This window comes from Euwallacea similis, chromosome 20 (assembly GCF_039881205.1).
Source record: "Euwallacea similis isolate ESF13 chromosome 20, ESF131.1, whole genome shotgun sequence".
Taxonomy (NCBI): domain Eukaryota; kingdom Metazoa; phylum Arthropoda; class Insecta; order Coleoptera; family Curculionidae; genus Euwallacea; species Euwallacea similis.
This window is the reverse complement of record NC_089628.1, coordinates 3,396,769-3,413,546: the sequence shown is the minus strand read 5'-3', so window position 1 is coordinate 3,413,546 and position 16,778 is coordinate 3,396,769. Positions and strand designations below refer to the sequence as shown.

Genomic DNA, 16,778 nt, shown 5'->3' with positions numbered 1-16,778 from the left:
ATGCGCTTTAGCCGTCAGGCAACGAGGTGACCACAAAAGTTGTTTGAATAATTGAAATTCCGCTTTTTTGCTATAATTTTTATTGATCATACCGTTTTCTGCGGCAGAAAAAAATTGACATTTATAAAAAATTAATTGTCTGTTTCGGCGGAGCACGTGAATTACTTGAAAATGCACTCGTCTACGCCACTGCAAATTTTACCACGAAAAAGAGCATACTTTCATCTACATTTCTCGACAATTTCGTGTAGGTCAGTGTCGTGTCTCCAAATGGTAATCTGCCAGGGACATCATGTGTTTGAAACTCGATTTTTTGTCATCGAATAATGTTCCCCTTGAAACCTCTTTATTAATTTCCGTATCAACTCCAAAACCTTCAAGGGGAGGATTTTTACAATTCCCCTTTACCTCACAATTTTGGTATTTTTTAAGTTCCCTCACTGATATTAGGTTCCAATTCATAGACCGACCCCGGAGATCCTCCTCGCTGCCTCATCAACCTTCCTTACGTGACAACCAGTTCTATCATTTATTGCCAAATTTAGTAAGGACGCAGCGACGATCGATATATGGGAAGAAAATGCAGTAAATCGCGTTCACTTCCTCAGTGTTTGGCCTCAGTTATCGCACGAAAAAAAAACACGAAAACGTCAACGATTGACGTCAGGAATGATGTCAGGAATGATGTCACCCTCACGTCGTCCTTCTACTACTTGAGGACAAGAATCGTGAGTTTAAGAGAAAGAACTTAGATGCATTTGACGTCATTCGTTAATTTTTGAAGCTTACAATTGAAGCCTTGCTACGTCATCTTGAAGTCCTTTTTACAAGGATTATTTAAGTGGCTGGAGAGCCCCGGATAGGGCTGAATACAACGCGCTGCGGGCGCCGTCTGAAAAAATAAAAATTTAGCAAGAACCCTTGAAACCACGAACAAAGTTAGCTATTTATTATCATAAACTGCATTGATTGATTACATTCCTGAGTAATTTTTCTCAAATCTAAGATCTCAGTGGCGCCGTGAGGGGCAAGATTTAGTAAAAAGCTCTCGTGTGTACCTACATATCATCTACAATAAAACACCACAGAAAAATTCTTTATTTACAAAAAAATGATACAATTATTCACAACAGAACAGAATACCATCTCCACATACAAAATCCCACCGAGCCCACACCGGCACACCCTCAGAGCACCATTTGACTGAGGTATCTCTCTTGCAGATTTCAATAGTAACGAGACAATCTCCGTTTCGCGTGGGGCACCGAAAGCGGCCGAGTACCAGCGTTACTACGGTGAGAACCACCACACCATCATCACCCAGAACGACTAAAAGCGGCCGCAGAAAACCCACCGTCAGGAGTCGGTCCACCACCTTCAGGCCTCCTTCAACGACGACGGTAGAAAGTCAAGGTGAGCCGGGTGTGGAGTTAAGGTTTGTCATTGCCTAAATTTGGATGGAATGCCATTGGAAAAATATCGGGTGTACGTAAATGAGGCAAATAGCCGTTTGAATGGATCATTAGGACACCCTGTGTACAAGGGATTTGGGCGTTAGGCCAAAGGAAATTTCCTGATTAAGATATAAAGTTGTGGTTTCTAAAAAATAGTCGGGGTTTTCTGTAAATTGCATTGACGTAGGACAGCAACCTTTACATCAACCTTTTCTATGGCTTTTCCAGATTTCGCAATAAAATTCATTGGCGAAAGCGGTTATAGGGAAAGAAAATTAGGTGGGTTTATCATGTTTCTTGAGCCTCTCGATGTTTCAACGAGCCGATATGCGTGAAATTTCACTTATCGAACATTCTTTCATAATGGAAATTGCATTTTAAGTGGCCTAAGCTCCGTGTGTCTTCATTCTTAATATGGCGAAGGATTTATTGACCTTTCGATCGATCGGCAATAGCGACTTTCGATTTTTATTCCGGAGGCTGTTTTAAGGTGTATTATACCGTCAATGGAATTTTAATCGACAATAACAGTCAATCTCGAATAAAAATAGACAAAAACGGACCTTAACGAGGGTTTTTAGCACGATTCTGAGAGAAAACTACACGAGCTGCAAATTCAATTCCAATCTCTGATATAAGAGACATTTAAGTTCTTGTTACTAAAACGGGTGTGTCCAATTTAATATTCAGTCGTGCAATCACGATTATGTGTACGTTGATTAATAAGAGATATTTGGAAATAAATTATTAACATTTTCTGTGACATTTTTCTACGGTTTCATGAAGAAATAGGGAATTTGACCAGTTTTTGCGCACACTCAATACATATTTTAATTAGATTTCACCACTGGAATTAACAATGCGAAAATTGAAACCACGAAGAAACACTCAGTAAAATTCTTTAATTTCAGCCTCCATCAGAACTAGCAATCGGTTCAAATTCGTCTCCAGAAAACCGTACGGTAGACTTACAACCCCCAAAACCGTTACCAATATCACCGACCAACACTTGGAGTCCTCCAATTACCAATCGCAAGAGAATAAAGAAAAGTGCGTTTTATCGCACATTATTTTCCTCAACACTTCTCAAAGCGTACCTCAATAATTTTTAAGGAACTACACAGATACCACTGAACTTGGAGACCTAGCGTCGACCCTGCAAGAACTCCAACAAGCACCTGCTCCAACAAGAAAGCGTCTTCAACCAGTGAGGACCAGTGTGAAACCACCGCTTATTGAGTCTTTGGTTTCGTCCTCACCGACCTCCCACGACATCACCGATAAGAAAACGTTGGCCTACAGCATTCCATTCTTCGTGTCTTCTCAATTGGACTTATACTCAACTCCTCCAAGTTTTATTGGGAATCAGTTTAGATCCAGGAATAAAGTACCACCTTCCACGTCGTTTTTGGATCAAATTTACAATCTTCAGACGATAACTGCACAGGATTTCGTCAATAAATGTAACGTAGTTAGATTCGCTTCAATATTTAGTGGCGTAGAAGGCCAATTTGGTAAAATATTCCTTTTCGAACTTTGCCCTTCTTACAGCACCTTGGGAGAGGCTTTCATCATTTTATCAAATGCGATCCTATGCTACTGTTTTATGACTAACCGAATTTCCAATTTTCCTGCGACAAAATTCAGTCACGTAGAAAGTGCGTTTCGGAACGCGTGGGATAGTAGTGGAATTTTTAGATTTTCAGAAAAAGATGGAAAATTGCGTTTAGAGTTAATTGCATGACCTGTACGCGTCGGGATAATATCCATATTTTCAGATTTTTAATTTTCGTTAGTCTCTCGCTTTCCCTGAAACTTATCTTCCAGATATAGTTACTTATCGGTCTTAATGAAACTTGCACATTTGTGCACAGATACCTCTTCAGGAGCAGCTACAACTCGTGCTGGGAGTAAGTATAGTCCAGCAACTGAAGGCCCGCTAGTGGTGGTCACTTCTGCTGGAAGGATGGTGGAATCTTTTGATAAAGTCAGAAATGATATCAAACTGAAGACCATTCGAGATTACGATTATTACGACAATGTTGAGGCCAGTGTCGTAGGTAAGTGACGCTTTTCGTTTAATAAAACTCAGCATCAAATCTCACTGATTATTTCAGGTAATATTCCAGCCCATAGCAAGGTGCTCCTGCACGCAAATGGTATGATAGAATGCCTGGATCAGGGCAATTTCCCCCATCCTTTGTCCTGCAAGAAATTCATTTCCTGCGCAAAAATGGATTCGGATAAGATTATTGGTTGGGAGTATACGTGCCCGAAAAATCTGAGCTTTGACCCAATTGGGGGAATGTGTAACTGGTCTGCAGGTTTGGGGTGTAACGAAAATTAGTTTTAACTGAAAAGATCCAGTTTTCGCGGTATAAGCAGAGAAAAATTGTCCGTCAATAATATACCAATGTGAAGTTGCAATATTGCTATCTAGTCACAAACCGCATTACGAATAATATTCGACACGAACTTCAATGGACAAAACGGTGAAATTAAGGCGATGGAATCGGAATTGCTTTCCATGATTTTCTCATTTTTTCAGTTAAAAATTTCGCTTCGTTAACTATTTCCCTTCATATCTGTAGGATCCTAAGACAGGTGCCAAAGTACCAAAAATTTGTGTAATTAGGGATATTAGTAATTTATTCTAAGTTGCGTTAATCATTCATATCGACATTAAAACCTACAAGACCTGTAAATACATGAAAATTATTTTTGTATTAATTTAAGATTAATTTATGAATAAAATGTGTTTTTTTAGCAAAATTCATGTTCAATATCAATTTTCACTCCACTGGAAACAGTTTTCGCTACAATCCATCATTTAGTGCATTTTGCTGGATCGCGAAAATGGGGAATTAAATAAAAAATGATGCTTTCACTATTTTTTGCGATCAGTCTCCAGAATATGGTGCCATCCATGATCGCATAAAGAAAGTAACACATTTTTTTGCTCACAGCAAAACGGTGCCTATGTTTCCTGCTCACCATGATGATGACGTCTTGCGGCAAATGCGCGCACACCCTCTTCTAGATGGCGATAGTGCTCGTTCCGACTGCCTCGAGGTCGGCAACGATTCGACGCGTTCCTGCTGCGCACTGTCAGGAGCTCTGTCTGGGTCGTAGGCGCTCGTCGCTCCATCTTGAGTAGTTTCTAGCTTGTGTGCGGTCCGGGAGTGCTAAAAGTGCGACTTTAACCGATGTTTATAATTTAAAGTGCAGCAAACGCGACTCAGAAATGTCTTCGAACAACACGGCGAAGCAATCGACCACCCAACGGATGATACAAGGTCAGTGAAGCGGCTTTTCCGTAGGCCCAACTTGGGACGGCTTCGCGCACAATTGATTTTCTAGGCGCCATGACGAGCAATCGATTCCGGTGCCGTTTTCTCGCTTTCGACAATACGGCCCCCCAGCGGTTCCGGGGGCACCCGCACCGGGTACCTGCAGGAACCCTCAAGTCCCGAATTTATTGTTTGTCCCGCAGTCCGAGCGGCCAACAACTGTCAATCGGTGCTCGCTCTGCGACATACACCGTTGCCAGTTTTGGCCTCCTGCAATGTTTATTATTGACATAAAAACCTAAAATACATTTGGACGACGTTCAACGTTTTCTTTTTTTCTCGAGCGGTTTTTGTCCGTTTTTATCGCACGCTTCTCACCTGCGACTCATTAAGGCATTATTTGCCCGCCGCTGGTTTAGGTTATCTGACACGGCGGCGCCGATATTGACCTATAAACATTCGACGGAATTTCAGCCCAATGTAACAGGTTGCCCCAATTTATGGAGAAAGACGCTTTCGTGGAGCGCCACCCTTATACACCTGTAATAGCCGACCTTCAATGTCGCCCTTGTTGGGGTTTCAGGGTATTTTGCCTCTAGCGAAACCCACGGGATCTAATGCGAGGAAAACTATCAATCTGACAGTTTTTCTCGAGACGGCGATCATTAAAAAGCAACGTTAAGTAGGCGTTGAGATATCAGAGGCAGGTCTTGGATTAATCCATCAGCTGTTATCTATTTCTCATTCAGATGTTTTGATAGTAAATGCAAATGGCTTAATCAACGGCCCACATTTGCGGTTCACCGCCTACTGTGAGTTTTCTCCTATGATCACTCGCCGAAATTCTCAAAATCCCCCGTAAAATGGCAGAGGCCTCGTTGAACAACCGTGATTCGAAAGTTGGTTCATATGAAGTGAGGGTGTTATTCACCGAGGAGATTTTGCGCTCCAAGAGGAGGAGGTCCGGAAAGATTCGTGGAAATTCCAGGACATTCTAGGTGATTCTAAGAATTTCAAGGGGATTGGGGGAAGTTCCGAAAGCATCGGAGATAATCCGAGACGATCCCAACAAGAAATCTATTTCACACTTTTGTATAAATGCCATCCCTATTATTCGCTCCTTTCTCGTTTTATTCCTTCCTTTATTTTATTTGGGTACAAGGCCTCACACACGAGTAGACTTTAAATTACACACTATTCCCAGATAAAATGTAGAGTAACATTCATCCTTTACTAAGAACTCCGACGAAAACCCTTGTTAACGACTCCGTGCTATTTCCGAGAAAAAAAATTCGTATTTAGGATCAACAATACAGCGCGCAAACACGCGCCAAAGAGTGAGTTCCTTCTAAATCTCAGCTAAATATCTCAGAAACTACCTGCACGGAAAAATATTGAGAACAAATTTGAACTTTGGGACTTTGAATCTCACAAACGAAAGGTTTTAGGTTCTATAATATGGTGTTACAGAACTATGCAACCTAACTTTGAGAGACCCTGTATATTCGTACACTTTTGATATCACTTATGAAAATAAAAGAAACCTTGCCAAGTTGTATGTGCTTTACATGTAGAAAATTGTGAGTGGCAGTCATTTTTTAATAATCACTATTAATGATCATGATAACTTTATTACGAAATCTATAGGTCAGTTGGTACCTGGTAAGGTACCTATGCACGAACTGGGAACGACGTAAAAAAATGTTTTGCTGACTTTGTAGGTATACAAGACAATCGCTGCTCATTTGCCATTTAATGTTAATGGGGAATGTAGAAAAGGTCACGAAACTCGAGCTTCCTGTTATGCATCTATTCCTCGTTCGTGGCAAAATTTCGTACCACCACAAACAATTATTTCGTTGTGTCATCATCATGTCCCATCATGACTATAGTTTTCCTTAAAAGAATGCCCGCGGTGTGTATAATAGTTAAAACAACGATAGAAATAAAATCTATTTTTACGCGTGCATCGGTTACAAACGAAAGGCCACGCCCACGCGTTTTTTGGTGTTAGGTGGACTAAAATAAGGAAAAAAAACATCAATAACGGCGTATTCTTAACGAAAATTCGCTTATGACTATTTTATACACGAAACTTTAAGCGAAAAATTAAAAAGTACAATTGAAAATTGACTCATTTCCGCCACGTGTAAATTAAAAAAAAAGTGATTGACCAATTATATCGACTTATACAGTTTATGTATGTACGTACTCACCGCTTGCAGCAGTGAACCTCACATAAGGGCGGAGTCATTGAAACGTCAACTTGTGTAGGCAGCCAATACAAAACCTGATAGATAGTACTGTAACCCACGCCCGCTTAGCATAAAATCTCCCAAAAGGGTGGAGTTAGTGAACTATGGAAAATGCTAACTAGATTAATATCGCGTTTCGAGGCGTGGTGGGAAAGACCCAGCCCCAAGAAAGGGCGGGACCAATGAACCCGAAATGACATGATTATTATGAGATATTATGTAATAAATATTTTTCTGTAGAGAAAAAGGTCATAATTTCTTTTCCAGTTCCATACCTATAAATATAATGTGTTTCTAAGTAGTTTTATACAAGATGTCTCACAAAAATGAGCGAAGCTATAACTTAGTTATTTATGAACGAATTTTGATGAACCAAGATCCAAGCAAAATGATATTTTTTTCGGACTATTAAGTAACGTCAAAGTTGATTTTTTTTAACTCAGCTTTTTTTGATTCAGGTGTCAACTTTGGAATTTTAAATAGAACTCCATATTTCTGTTTTACATTTTCGATTAAAAATTTTTTTGGATTTAATGGTGTATAACAAGTTAATGTTAAAACAATTTTTAACTGAAAAAATTGAAAATTTTGAACAATATGAGTTATGGAATAACTGCTCACCGAAAATTAAGAGGAAGAATGATGTAGTTCCAATAAGTAAAGACAGCTTTATCTTGTCTCTTCTTGCTGGGTATCATATGGGCTCCACTTGTTTATGGCGCCAAACGTTTTTGTATAAGATGATACAATAGGATGAGATGAACTGAAATGCAGATGACCCCCGAATAACACAGATGGCCACGTGACGATACAGATAGTTGCATAACTCATAATGTTCAAATTTTTCAATTTTTTAAGTTAAAAATTGTTTTGACATTAACTTATCATACATCATTAAATTCAGAAAAATATTTTCTATCAAAAAATGTAAAAAAAAATATGGAGTTCTATTTGAAATTCTCAAGTCGACACTTGAAGCAGAAAAGGTCGAGTTAAAAGAAATGACGTTTCTTAGTAGTCTGAAAAAAATATATCATTTTACTTGGTTTTTGGTTCATCAAAATTCGTTCATGAACAGCCGAGTTATAGCTTCGTCCGTTTTTTTTTTGAGACACCTTGTATTATAGCAAGATAACTTCATACCGTTATCTGCTAATTCCTTATTCATAAATATAGCACCGGATAAGAAGTTGCAGCATTACAAGGATTCACAGATAATCCAACTGCGCGGCGGCCATATTCCGGGAAACTTGTTTAAACTCGCAAAAGAGTCGAGTAAACTTCTTGCCGGCTGATTCTATGCAAAGTTGTCTTTTTCCCCCCATCTCGCTCCATAAGTTCAAAAGGGAGGTTATTAATCGTTTAAAAAGTTTCCCCTTCTTCCTATTGAGAATAGTTCAAGCCGGGAGTTAAGCAGAACCGGAATTTATAGCATTTTGTTGCTTCCGAAAGGCTAATTGCACGTATAACGAATTTCAAAGTTTCCACGAAAAGATGTTTGATCTTGCCATTTAGTAAATTAAAATCGTAAATGGATTTCACGCTACGCGTTATCTTTTAATAATACATAGCGTCAGTAAAAGCCCTTAGGAATGACCGGAATGAGAGAAGCACCAACTTAAGGGCGCTCCTCTTGATATCTTAAAACCGATCTTCCCAATGAGTTTGTCAACGTCGATTCAGTGAGCCACTTCACATTTTTCTCAAACTGTGACTCGTTCAATTTTCGGAACGAAAGTAACGCACTGAATTGATTTTTGGAGATTGGCTGAGTATTCTGTTGCCAACCTGTTGGATACTCCCAAGGGAAGCAAACATCGGGTATTGATATTATATAACATTTTTTTCGTTTTATTGATAACGCTTTGAGAGAAGTACCCACTACGCAAAGTGGGATTTCTCGAATCGAGTACCACTCCATCAGAATTATTTCTTAACCAGGCTCTTATCAAATCATTATCAAAAAAAATATATATATGTGCATTATACATCTGTGACGTCTTTCAGATGAAACATCTCGTGGTAAATCTGTAAATATTTGCATACACAGTGGGATAATTTTCGTATGTTTATTACGTGTTTTGATCGGGTTTCACGAGTTCTTAACAACATTCTAATATGACTACTGGAAGTAACATCTCATAAAGTGTGGCCCTATTTCAGAACTCTCAAGGCTCATTATCAAATTGTCTAGCCTCTACAGCATTGTTTGGATTGTAAACAATTAATACATCTACATACAGACGTAATATAGATAGACCTTATTTAAACCTCTGGTTATGACCCGATTACGACATATTTTATTATGTACTTACTGATTAATCCGCATTTGACTTGAAGCATCAGAAAACGAGTGATAAGCTGCTTGTAAGTGCTGCTTGTTATTATTATTACTTTGGATTGGTCAGGATTCGTTTAGTTTTTAACCCGCATCGAGTATGTATGTATAAAAAGTAATGAATTGGTATACCGATTGAGTCATTTTGAAACATCCGACACTTAAGCAATGTAGCGCTTGACTTTTGTTCCTAAAGTTGATTAGGTCTTGACAAAACTGTCCAGCAACCAACGTTGCCAGTCGTTGGCTGGCCAATTTCAAATTTCGAAAACTAGAATTTTCAGATAAAATGCCGAATTTCAGCACTTTTCACTTAGATCTCCGGTCAAAGTCGATAGGAGCTGCAAATCTCATGGAAAGAGTCCACAAGATCGCATATTTTTGTCGTTGAAGATTTGTATTTTCTTGCATTTTTCCCATAACGCTTTGGACGTTAAGATCTGAAAACTGGTAAAAACTGCAAATTTCCGTGTTTGTTTCAGCCGTACCCTTCCCGCCGAGCCATAAATTGACCGTGGCCGAGGTGTTCGATCCAAAGACCGCCAAACCGAAACCGGAAGTATTGAAGCAGCACTTCATCCTGGAAGGGCGCATCGATGAAACGGCCGCATTGCGCATCATCAACGAGGGCGCGCAGCTGCTGCGCGCAGAGAAAACCATGATCGACATCGAGGCTCCTGTCACAGGTAATTAAATTAAATGTCTCGTTGAAACTTAATTAAAAATTAGAAGTCCTCTTCTCTCTGTATATAGCCAAAACCTGTTACAAAACGACCATGAAATGTCGATAAATTCCAGCGGTGCGTTCCATTAAATAAAACTAATGGCAAAGTGTCCTTCCTCGTTTCGTGGTCCGCAGTAATATCTTGGTTCCAGATTTTAATTCTCCTCCAGGAAAATGAAATTTAGAAGTCGTAACGTGGAAATATCACACAATATACATATATCTGTTTGTTTCCATCATTTTTCTCTCGACTTAATTTAACCTTTCGTTCTTGATGGAGGGCAATCAAGGGCCCATGTGTCCAAACTTCAAAGAGCCTTTGGGCAATCTCAAGGGTCAATAAGGGCGCGTCTTCATTTCTTACGCGACTGCCCTAAATAGGTTTTTGTTTTCCAATTTCCCAGGCTCTAACGGAAATCCTTCCGCCGAGATATTCTTTGCAAAAGTTAATACAGGATGGAAATTGCTTGATACGCCACTGCTTTTATACGGTTCATGTGTTCAATCAGGCTCACAAGCAAGATGAAATGAGTATAGAAGTTTTACTAATCGTATACCAATGAGATAGTAATTTTTTGGTCTCCAATGTCCATTAACTACTCGTACTTATTTTTATCGGCGAAAGCTCTATGTTAGAGCTGCTCACCATCGGTGTGACTTGCGACTTTGCGTATTTAATTAGCGTAGTAAATAACGATTCGCCAGGGGGTCGTAGATTACACTTTGCTCTAATTATAGTAAATTGACTGGTACGCGTTGCAATTTATAATCTAATTATATTTTTTCGAGCGCCAGTTAACTGCCCGAATATTTCCTTGTTATTAACTTACCAAGTTTTAAACTTTAGTGGACAAAAATGCTTGAGCTGCGCCCCTGGTTTTCCGTGGAAAAATAGTTTGCAGCCAGTTCTTCAAGTCGCCTAAGTTATCTTTTAAGTTTATTGAAGTCGTGGGCGTACGGTTCGTCTGTTATAGAAATTGTGAAAAGCGATTTTCCCGGACATAATACTCTCATGGAAAAACTCGAAGCTCTGGAAATACTTGAGTTACGCCAATGGTTATTCATGAAATTAGAGTCGGAGGGTAATTTCAGCGTCTTTATTGAAATTTTGGTTAAAACGAAAACTACTTTACCGAAAAATGGCAATTCTGCTCCAAAACGTGTTTGCTTCCCGACAAATGTTTTATATTCGTCTCACGTATATGATGGCTTCATATTATTTATATTCGTCCGGTGATGAATTGTTCTCTTCTCTCTTGCCTTCTTTCTCCTCCTTCCTTTTGCCATGGTGGAAACGTAGGTACTCTTAAGTGGCTCGTTAAACGCGGAACTTTGTTAGCATTTAAAACGGAGAAGAAAACTCCTCTGCAACAATATTTAAATGGGCGAATGCAATTGGGCATGAATGTCAGGAAAGTTCTATTCATAATTTCCTGCCATTTTTAAACGATCCGAGGCAGCTACTGTGCCTTTGGGACGCTTTAAATGGATCATTAACTCAGTTATACAAGGTATTATTTACCCATTACCTTCGTCGAAGCTTTGATAGTAAAATAGAATGGTGATTCATATGAGGATTCCTCAAAAGAATATTTTTGTTTCAGGTACGTTGGGCTATAGAGAAACGCCAATAACAGTCCTCATTAAAACCAAACAGGTAATGTATTTTAGTTCACATTAGGCCGGGGCGACTCAAAGGTCAATCCGAACCTAAAAATAACCGCAGGTAACACATTTTGCCTTGTTAATATTTGGTTTTATATGGTCGTTGTAAACAAACGCCGAATTCTTCAAATATAATATCTTTAAACATTGTAAACAGTGCTTATCGAATAGTAATAATAATCGGTTCATAATGAGGAAGTAGACTTAATGGGGAATAGGCAACTTAAGTGTCAATTTGTCGTTATCAAACACTTAGCAAAGAAAGGGGGAATTTATCGCTTTTAAACTTTTTAATGAGCCTCAGATGATATCTGCAACATAAAAGATAACAATTATGGAAGTAACCTTCACTTCAACTCTTAAAATACGATTCAAAGACATTTTCAACTGCCAATTTTCCATGATTTTCATGGAGAAATTGATGAAACATGCTCGTTTTCCTTCCATTTTGGTACTTTTAATCAGTCGAACAGTGCATAGCGACACGGCTAATTGATCGTAATTAATAGCAATCGATTCTTAGTAATTAGCTACACAACATTCCTGCATGACTCGAGCTATAAAGGGGCAAGACGCACCCCGAATCCGTGTTCCGATTAATGTTGAAAAATGTTCACATCGATTCGGTCTTATTCTCTTCTACGACCATCATCGACTTTGTTTTTTCCGATAATCGCCACCTTGAATTTTCACATTTTTGCAGTTCCCATTTTCCTAAAATTTCCATTTTTTTCTCGAATATCTCCGAAAAAACTGCCCAATCCCACGGTTGAACACCGGACATAGACCCCTGTATGTATTAGTCATATGTAGCATCACTCGAATGGGACTCGACGAAAGAAGGGAAAACAATCCGAATCTTGACTTGTTTTTGCTAGTTACCAAGTTACTAAACGAACCCTGCTTATTTCGGGGTGACGAAGCATTCTATAGTTTTTATCTAATTAGTTCAGGTTTCATTGTTCTAAGGCTTCAATCAATATAGAAAATGTCGCTGTTACGCGATACCAAATCGACCTACGTCCGCTTTGAATTCGAGTGTCAAAAGAGCATTTTTTCTGTAATCACGCACGTCACTGGTTGTAACCACCGAGAAAAAAATTATTAGATAACGCTTTTCCGCGTTCAGACAAGCAGAATCTCAATTCGTTAAGTGGAAAAGTTGAGGCAAATATTTACCAGGACGCCTATGTCGGCTCGAATAGAGACGAATCTTTTATTGGATCGTGACTAACGATCTCACGCTGAACCTATCTAGTAAACAAATAATGAAAAACGTGTTCGGGAAAGAAAGAAATTTCGTATTCCTGTTTATTTCCCGTCTCTTTTCCTTGATAATGGAAAAGCGACGAAAAGCTATTCGAGTTACATCTTGAAGTACTGCACTTCTCTTATAGCGCCGAAATACAGTACGTCCTTCTCGTGTAACTAAGGATAAGATTCGCCACAAGTTTCTTTAAATTTGTATAAAAAGGAGCGTAGAACTAAGGAGTTTTCCAATTCCAAACATTTTAAATCGATTCAAGCATTTTTTGATTCAAGATACCTCACTGCATAGTTGGTTGTACTCGCACATACCACGACAGTATCAATAGGGGTAGGGGCCAGTCACAAACATAGTGAGTATGCAAGCGATTCTAGGAAATGATTCTAGGCCTGTTTTGCTGTTTATTCTTCGTTTGGTCTTGGCTGTCAGGGCCCTTAAAATCGCTATTTCCTTTCACTGTAATTAAAGGCAGTCCTAAGGATATCATTGATCGGGCACGTTGCCACATGAATGTATGTTCTATTATTCGATTTTTTATTGTTGTTATTTACTCGAAACGCCTCTTCTAGACGCCCCCTATTTATTCGGGTTTTGAATGCATATTTTTTTAAGTCACACAATTTCACACATCCATAAATTGAAAGTTCAAAAATGTCGATGAGCGACAATCAGCAATGTATTTTCAGGATTCTTCTTCGAATCATGATTGGAATGGTTTTTTTTCCTAGTTTCTCTCTCTCTTTGCAGCAGAGCTTCCCGTACAAAAAAAGTACTGCATTCAATTATTCAAATTGGGTTAAAACACCCGATTTATTATTCATAATTCGGAAGTACGAAATCAAAGTCAGAGGCGATAAGGAAGAACTTCGCGCTGCCCTTATCTTCTCCTCTAGTCGCAAAGGGAATAAATTCGGGAACTATCGAGCCCCCCGAGTAAATTAAGGGCAAAAGGAAGACTGTATTGATTTATCACCTCACACAACACAGAAAAAATCCTCTTCAGCTTGGAAGAAGCCAGTAAGGTGCATCACATACAAAATTAATTTCCCTGCATTAAAGTTGAAATTGGATTTAAATGGAAGTTCGTGTAATCCGGAGCGGCCTCTTCCCGTTCGCGGGATAAAAGCGAATAAATTTTTATTTTGACGGGCAAATTGGCTTCTCATCGCGCTTTACTCGGGGCGTGTCTGCTCCCAGTTAATAACTGAAAAAACTGGCTAAACGCAAATGCAGACAACGATAAGAATGCACGAAAGGCGGCTCGAATTTACGAGGTCAGCGAATAAAGAAAGTGTTATTTGATAAGAATCGAACAATGTTTCAGCTATAAAGAAAGAAAAATTAATTTGTGAAACACGAAAGAAGGAAATGTTACTAATGACGATACAGCCGAACGCCACAAAATGGTTCGGTTTTTGAAATGAAATGATAAATGTGCTTTCCATTACTCGTCTACATTCTCTGCGACACCTCTAGACAATATAGAAATTGTGCCCAATAAAGTAACTTTTTCGCAATCTCAAGTCAGTGGAACAAAAGTGACATTTTCGGACATAGCTGTGCAAAACGATTTATTGCTTCTTCATTCCGACAATGCAAAACTATTGCCGGCTGCGTTCTAAATTGCATTTTCCTGAAATAAGTCTATCGTAGTTGACATTGTCTTTAAAGTTGGGTTTTGTAGGCAAGCCTGTATTTTCCTCGCACTTGACACAACAGCTTTCAAATGGACACGTTACGGTTGCCGTGGTGATGATTGCGTCAAGGCCTAGTATACTGTCAAATTTACAGGTTTAACCAATCGTAAACGAGCATTTTCCGGTTACTCTCGATTTTAACAAAATATTAGCCTAAAAAAATGGTTGTTCGTCAAGGACCATAATGGTGGTAGATTATTCCAATTTCTCGACTCTGACCCTGTCAGCTCTCCGATCACCTGTTACGTATAACGCCGGGCAGCTCCCCCAACACAACCTGCGATACGTATCGATTGGGGCTTGGCACTGTGCCTGAATCTGACCCACCTGAACGTTACGAATTCCCCAAATCTAACATCATTGTAACTACATGATCGATCGTGTTCCACGTTGCATAATCACAATATTAATCAACTTCTAGTTCGCGCTTTAACAGTGCCGCGTTGGATACGTTATTTAACGTCTTGGATAAACACCCAAAAGGGACTGTAACCAAAGTATATTGGGAACCGAGAGAAACTCCGTGTATTTGTCAACGTAAAGTTAATGCCAAAAGTTTGAGTGGGAATTTCAGTCCAAACGTTGAAAACACGAGTTTACGCGGCAGAATTTCGGGGGAAATTAGATAGTTTTGGAGGAAGGCAAGTGGAAAACTGTACTTCCTAATAACTAAAATTTCTTTGTAAGTATATATATAATTATCCCTCCCTCGCATTTTGGCTTATCCCATTAACCCATTGCCTTCGTTTGGGGATCGCTTCGAACATGCCCGAATAATGACACAGCATTCCTTTTTAGTAGCACCTATTGTCCCGTTTCTCCCTTATCTATCCTTTCTCCCTACCGGCATATAGAATTGAGGCAGATATTCACGCAGATATCCGATACAAAGGCTTCGTTTCGTTGTCATTAACAGATGAAAATTGAAACGTGTTGAGCGCTTATTGAAAGCTCCTTTGAGTCTAATTTTGTGTTCGCGGAAAATGATTTGTGTGTATTTAGTTGTGACGTATTTTATGAGTGGATTATGTATCGTCGAACGCGAAAACCTGGAAAGGGTCCCGTGATTTATAGTAATGAAAGATACGAAATGTGTCATAAAGATTCTTTGGTGTTTTTCTTTTTTATTTATTTTTTCCATTTCACTCCTTGACATTTTCCCTTTTTCCTTCGTATTTTTTAGCAATAACCTTTAAGCCTTCCACAGTTGTTTCGATTATTTTAACGTCCACAGACTCGTACTTGTTGTCCACTTAAATTGATTTCGTTCTCTTTTGATTTTGACATCTTTATCTGATTTTCCGTAGATAAATAAGGGAGGACGGGTAAAAGAAATAAAAGGCATTTCAAGCCTGACAAGACAAATTTTCGTTGTTTCCCAATTAAAGTTAGAGAAACAAAAATGTATTCAGATGTAAAACTTGGGGAAATGGTGGTTTGATTTCTAGTTTCACTGTCGCGGTTGTTCCATGTTCAAAAATTTATTGCACTTCGAGTGCGGCAAAAATCTAATAATAACTCCGGTAATGAAACCTTTCAATAATAGAATTATTGCTCGACACGTCGTAAAACTTACTTTTCAATTCGTTGCCAAGTTTCTGTCAATACAATAAGCATTTTCCAGTCTACTTACCAAACATTAGAATTTGATTCATTGGGAACTTTTGATAATTGCCTGAAATCGCTTTATACCATGAAATATGACAACATAAAGTGGTGACACTGTCAAAACAATGTATGCATTTTGACAATTTTGCTCTTGAAGAGACTTCTGACAGCAAAATTGTCAGTCATTCAGAGAACAGCGTTTCATTTCAGCGATCGACTTTGCTATAGTGCTGACTGAAAGCGGTAAAGTTGGATTTTTTGATCAATTCTTCACAAGATCTAATTAACAGCTGCTTGTTAAATCCAATTCGCAGACAAAAAACAGTCAAGGAATTCAAGCTTCGCCATCGCAAATTCTCCGAATCCGTCCAATATTTCTCTCGGTTTCTAGAACAATGTAACAAGGGAAGCAGAGAAAAAAAAATTGGGTGGAACGTTCGGTTTCCCTTGAGGGATGGCGGCAAAATTGAGAGACAAATT

General features: G+C 38.9%; 2 protein-coding genes across 6 annotated transcripts in view; both read left to right on the top strand.

Annotated features, from left to right (window-relative positions):
- LOC136415591 (mucin-3A-like) lies at nucleotides 1-4,180 on the top strand. The gene is made up of 6 exons (XM_066400231.1): nucleotides 1-18; nucleotides 1,134-1,413; nucleotides 2,366-2,504; nucleotides 2,568-2,917; nucleotides 3,329-3,514; nucleotides 3,572-4,180. Exons 1-6 carry the CDS (start codon nucleotides 1-3, stop codon nucleotides 3,799-3,801), a joined length of 1,203 nt encoding a protein of 400 aa, XP_066256328.1. The 3' UTR covers nucleotides 3,802-4,180.
- A 380-nt stretch (nucleotides 4,181-4,560) lies between these two features.
- LOC136415317 (serine/threonine-protein phosphatase 2B catalytic subunit 2-like) overlaps nucleotides 4,561-16,778 on the top strand; it is a 33,399-nt gene continuing 21,181 nt past the window's right edge. For 4 of the 5 annotated variants that reach the window (XM_066399845.1, XM_066399844.1, XM_066399843.1 and 1 more), the window contains exons 1-2: nucleotides 4,561-4,750; nucleotides 9,820-10,023. In XM_066399845.1, coding sequence (XP_066255942.1) covers nucleotides 4,699-4,750; nucleotides 9,820-10,023 — 256 coding nt within the window. In that variant the 5' untranslated portion in view covers nucleotides 4,561-4,698. The remainder of the gene's footprint in view (nucleotides 4,751-9,819; nucleotides 10,024-16,778) is intronic. The other variant, XM_066399846.1, reaches the window with a different exon arrangement.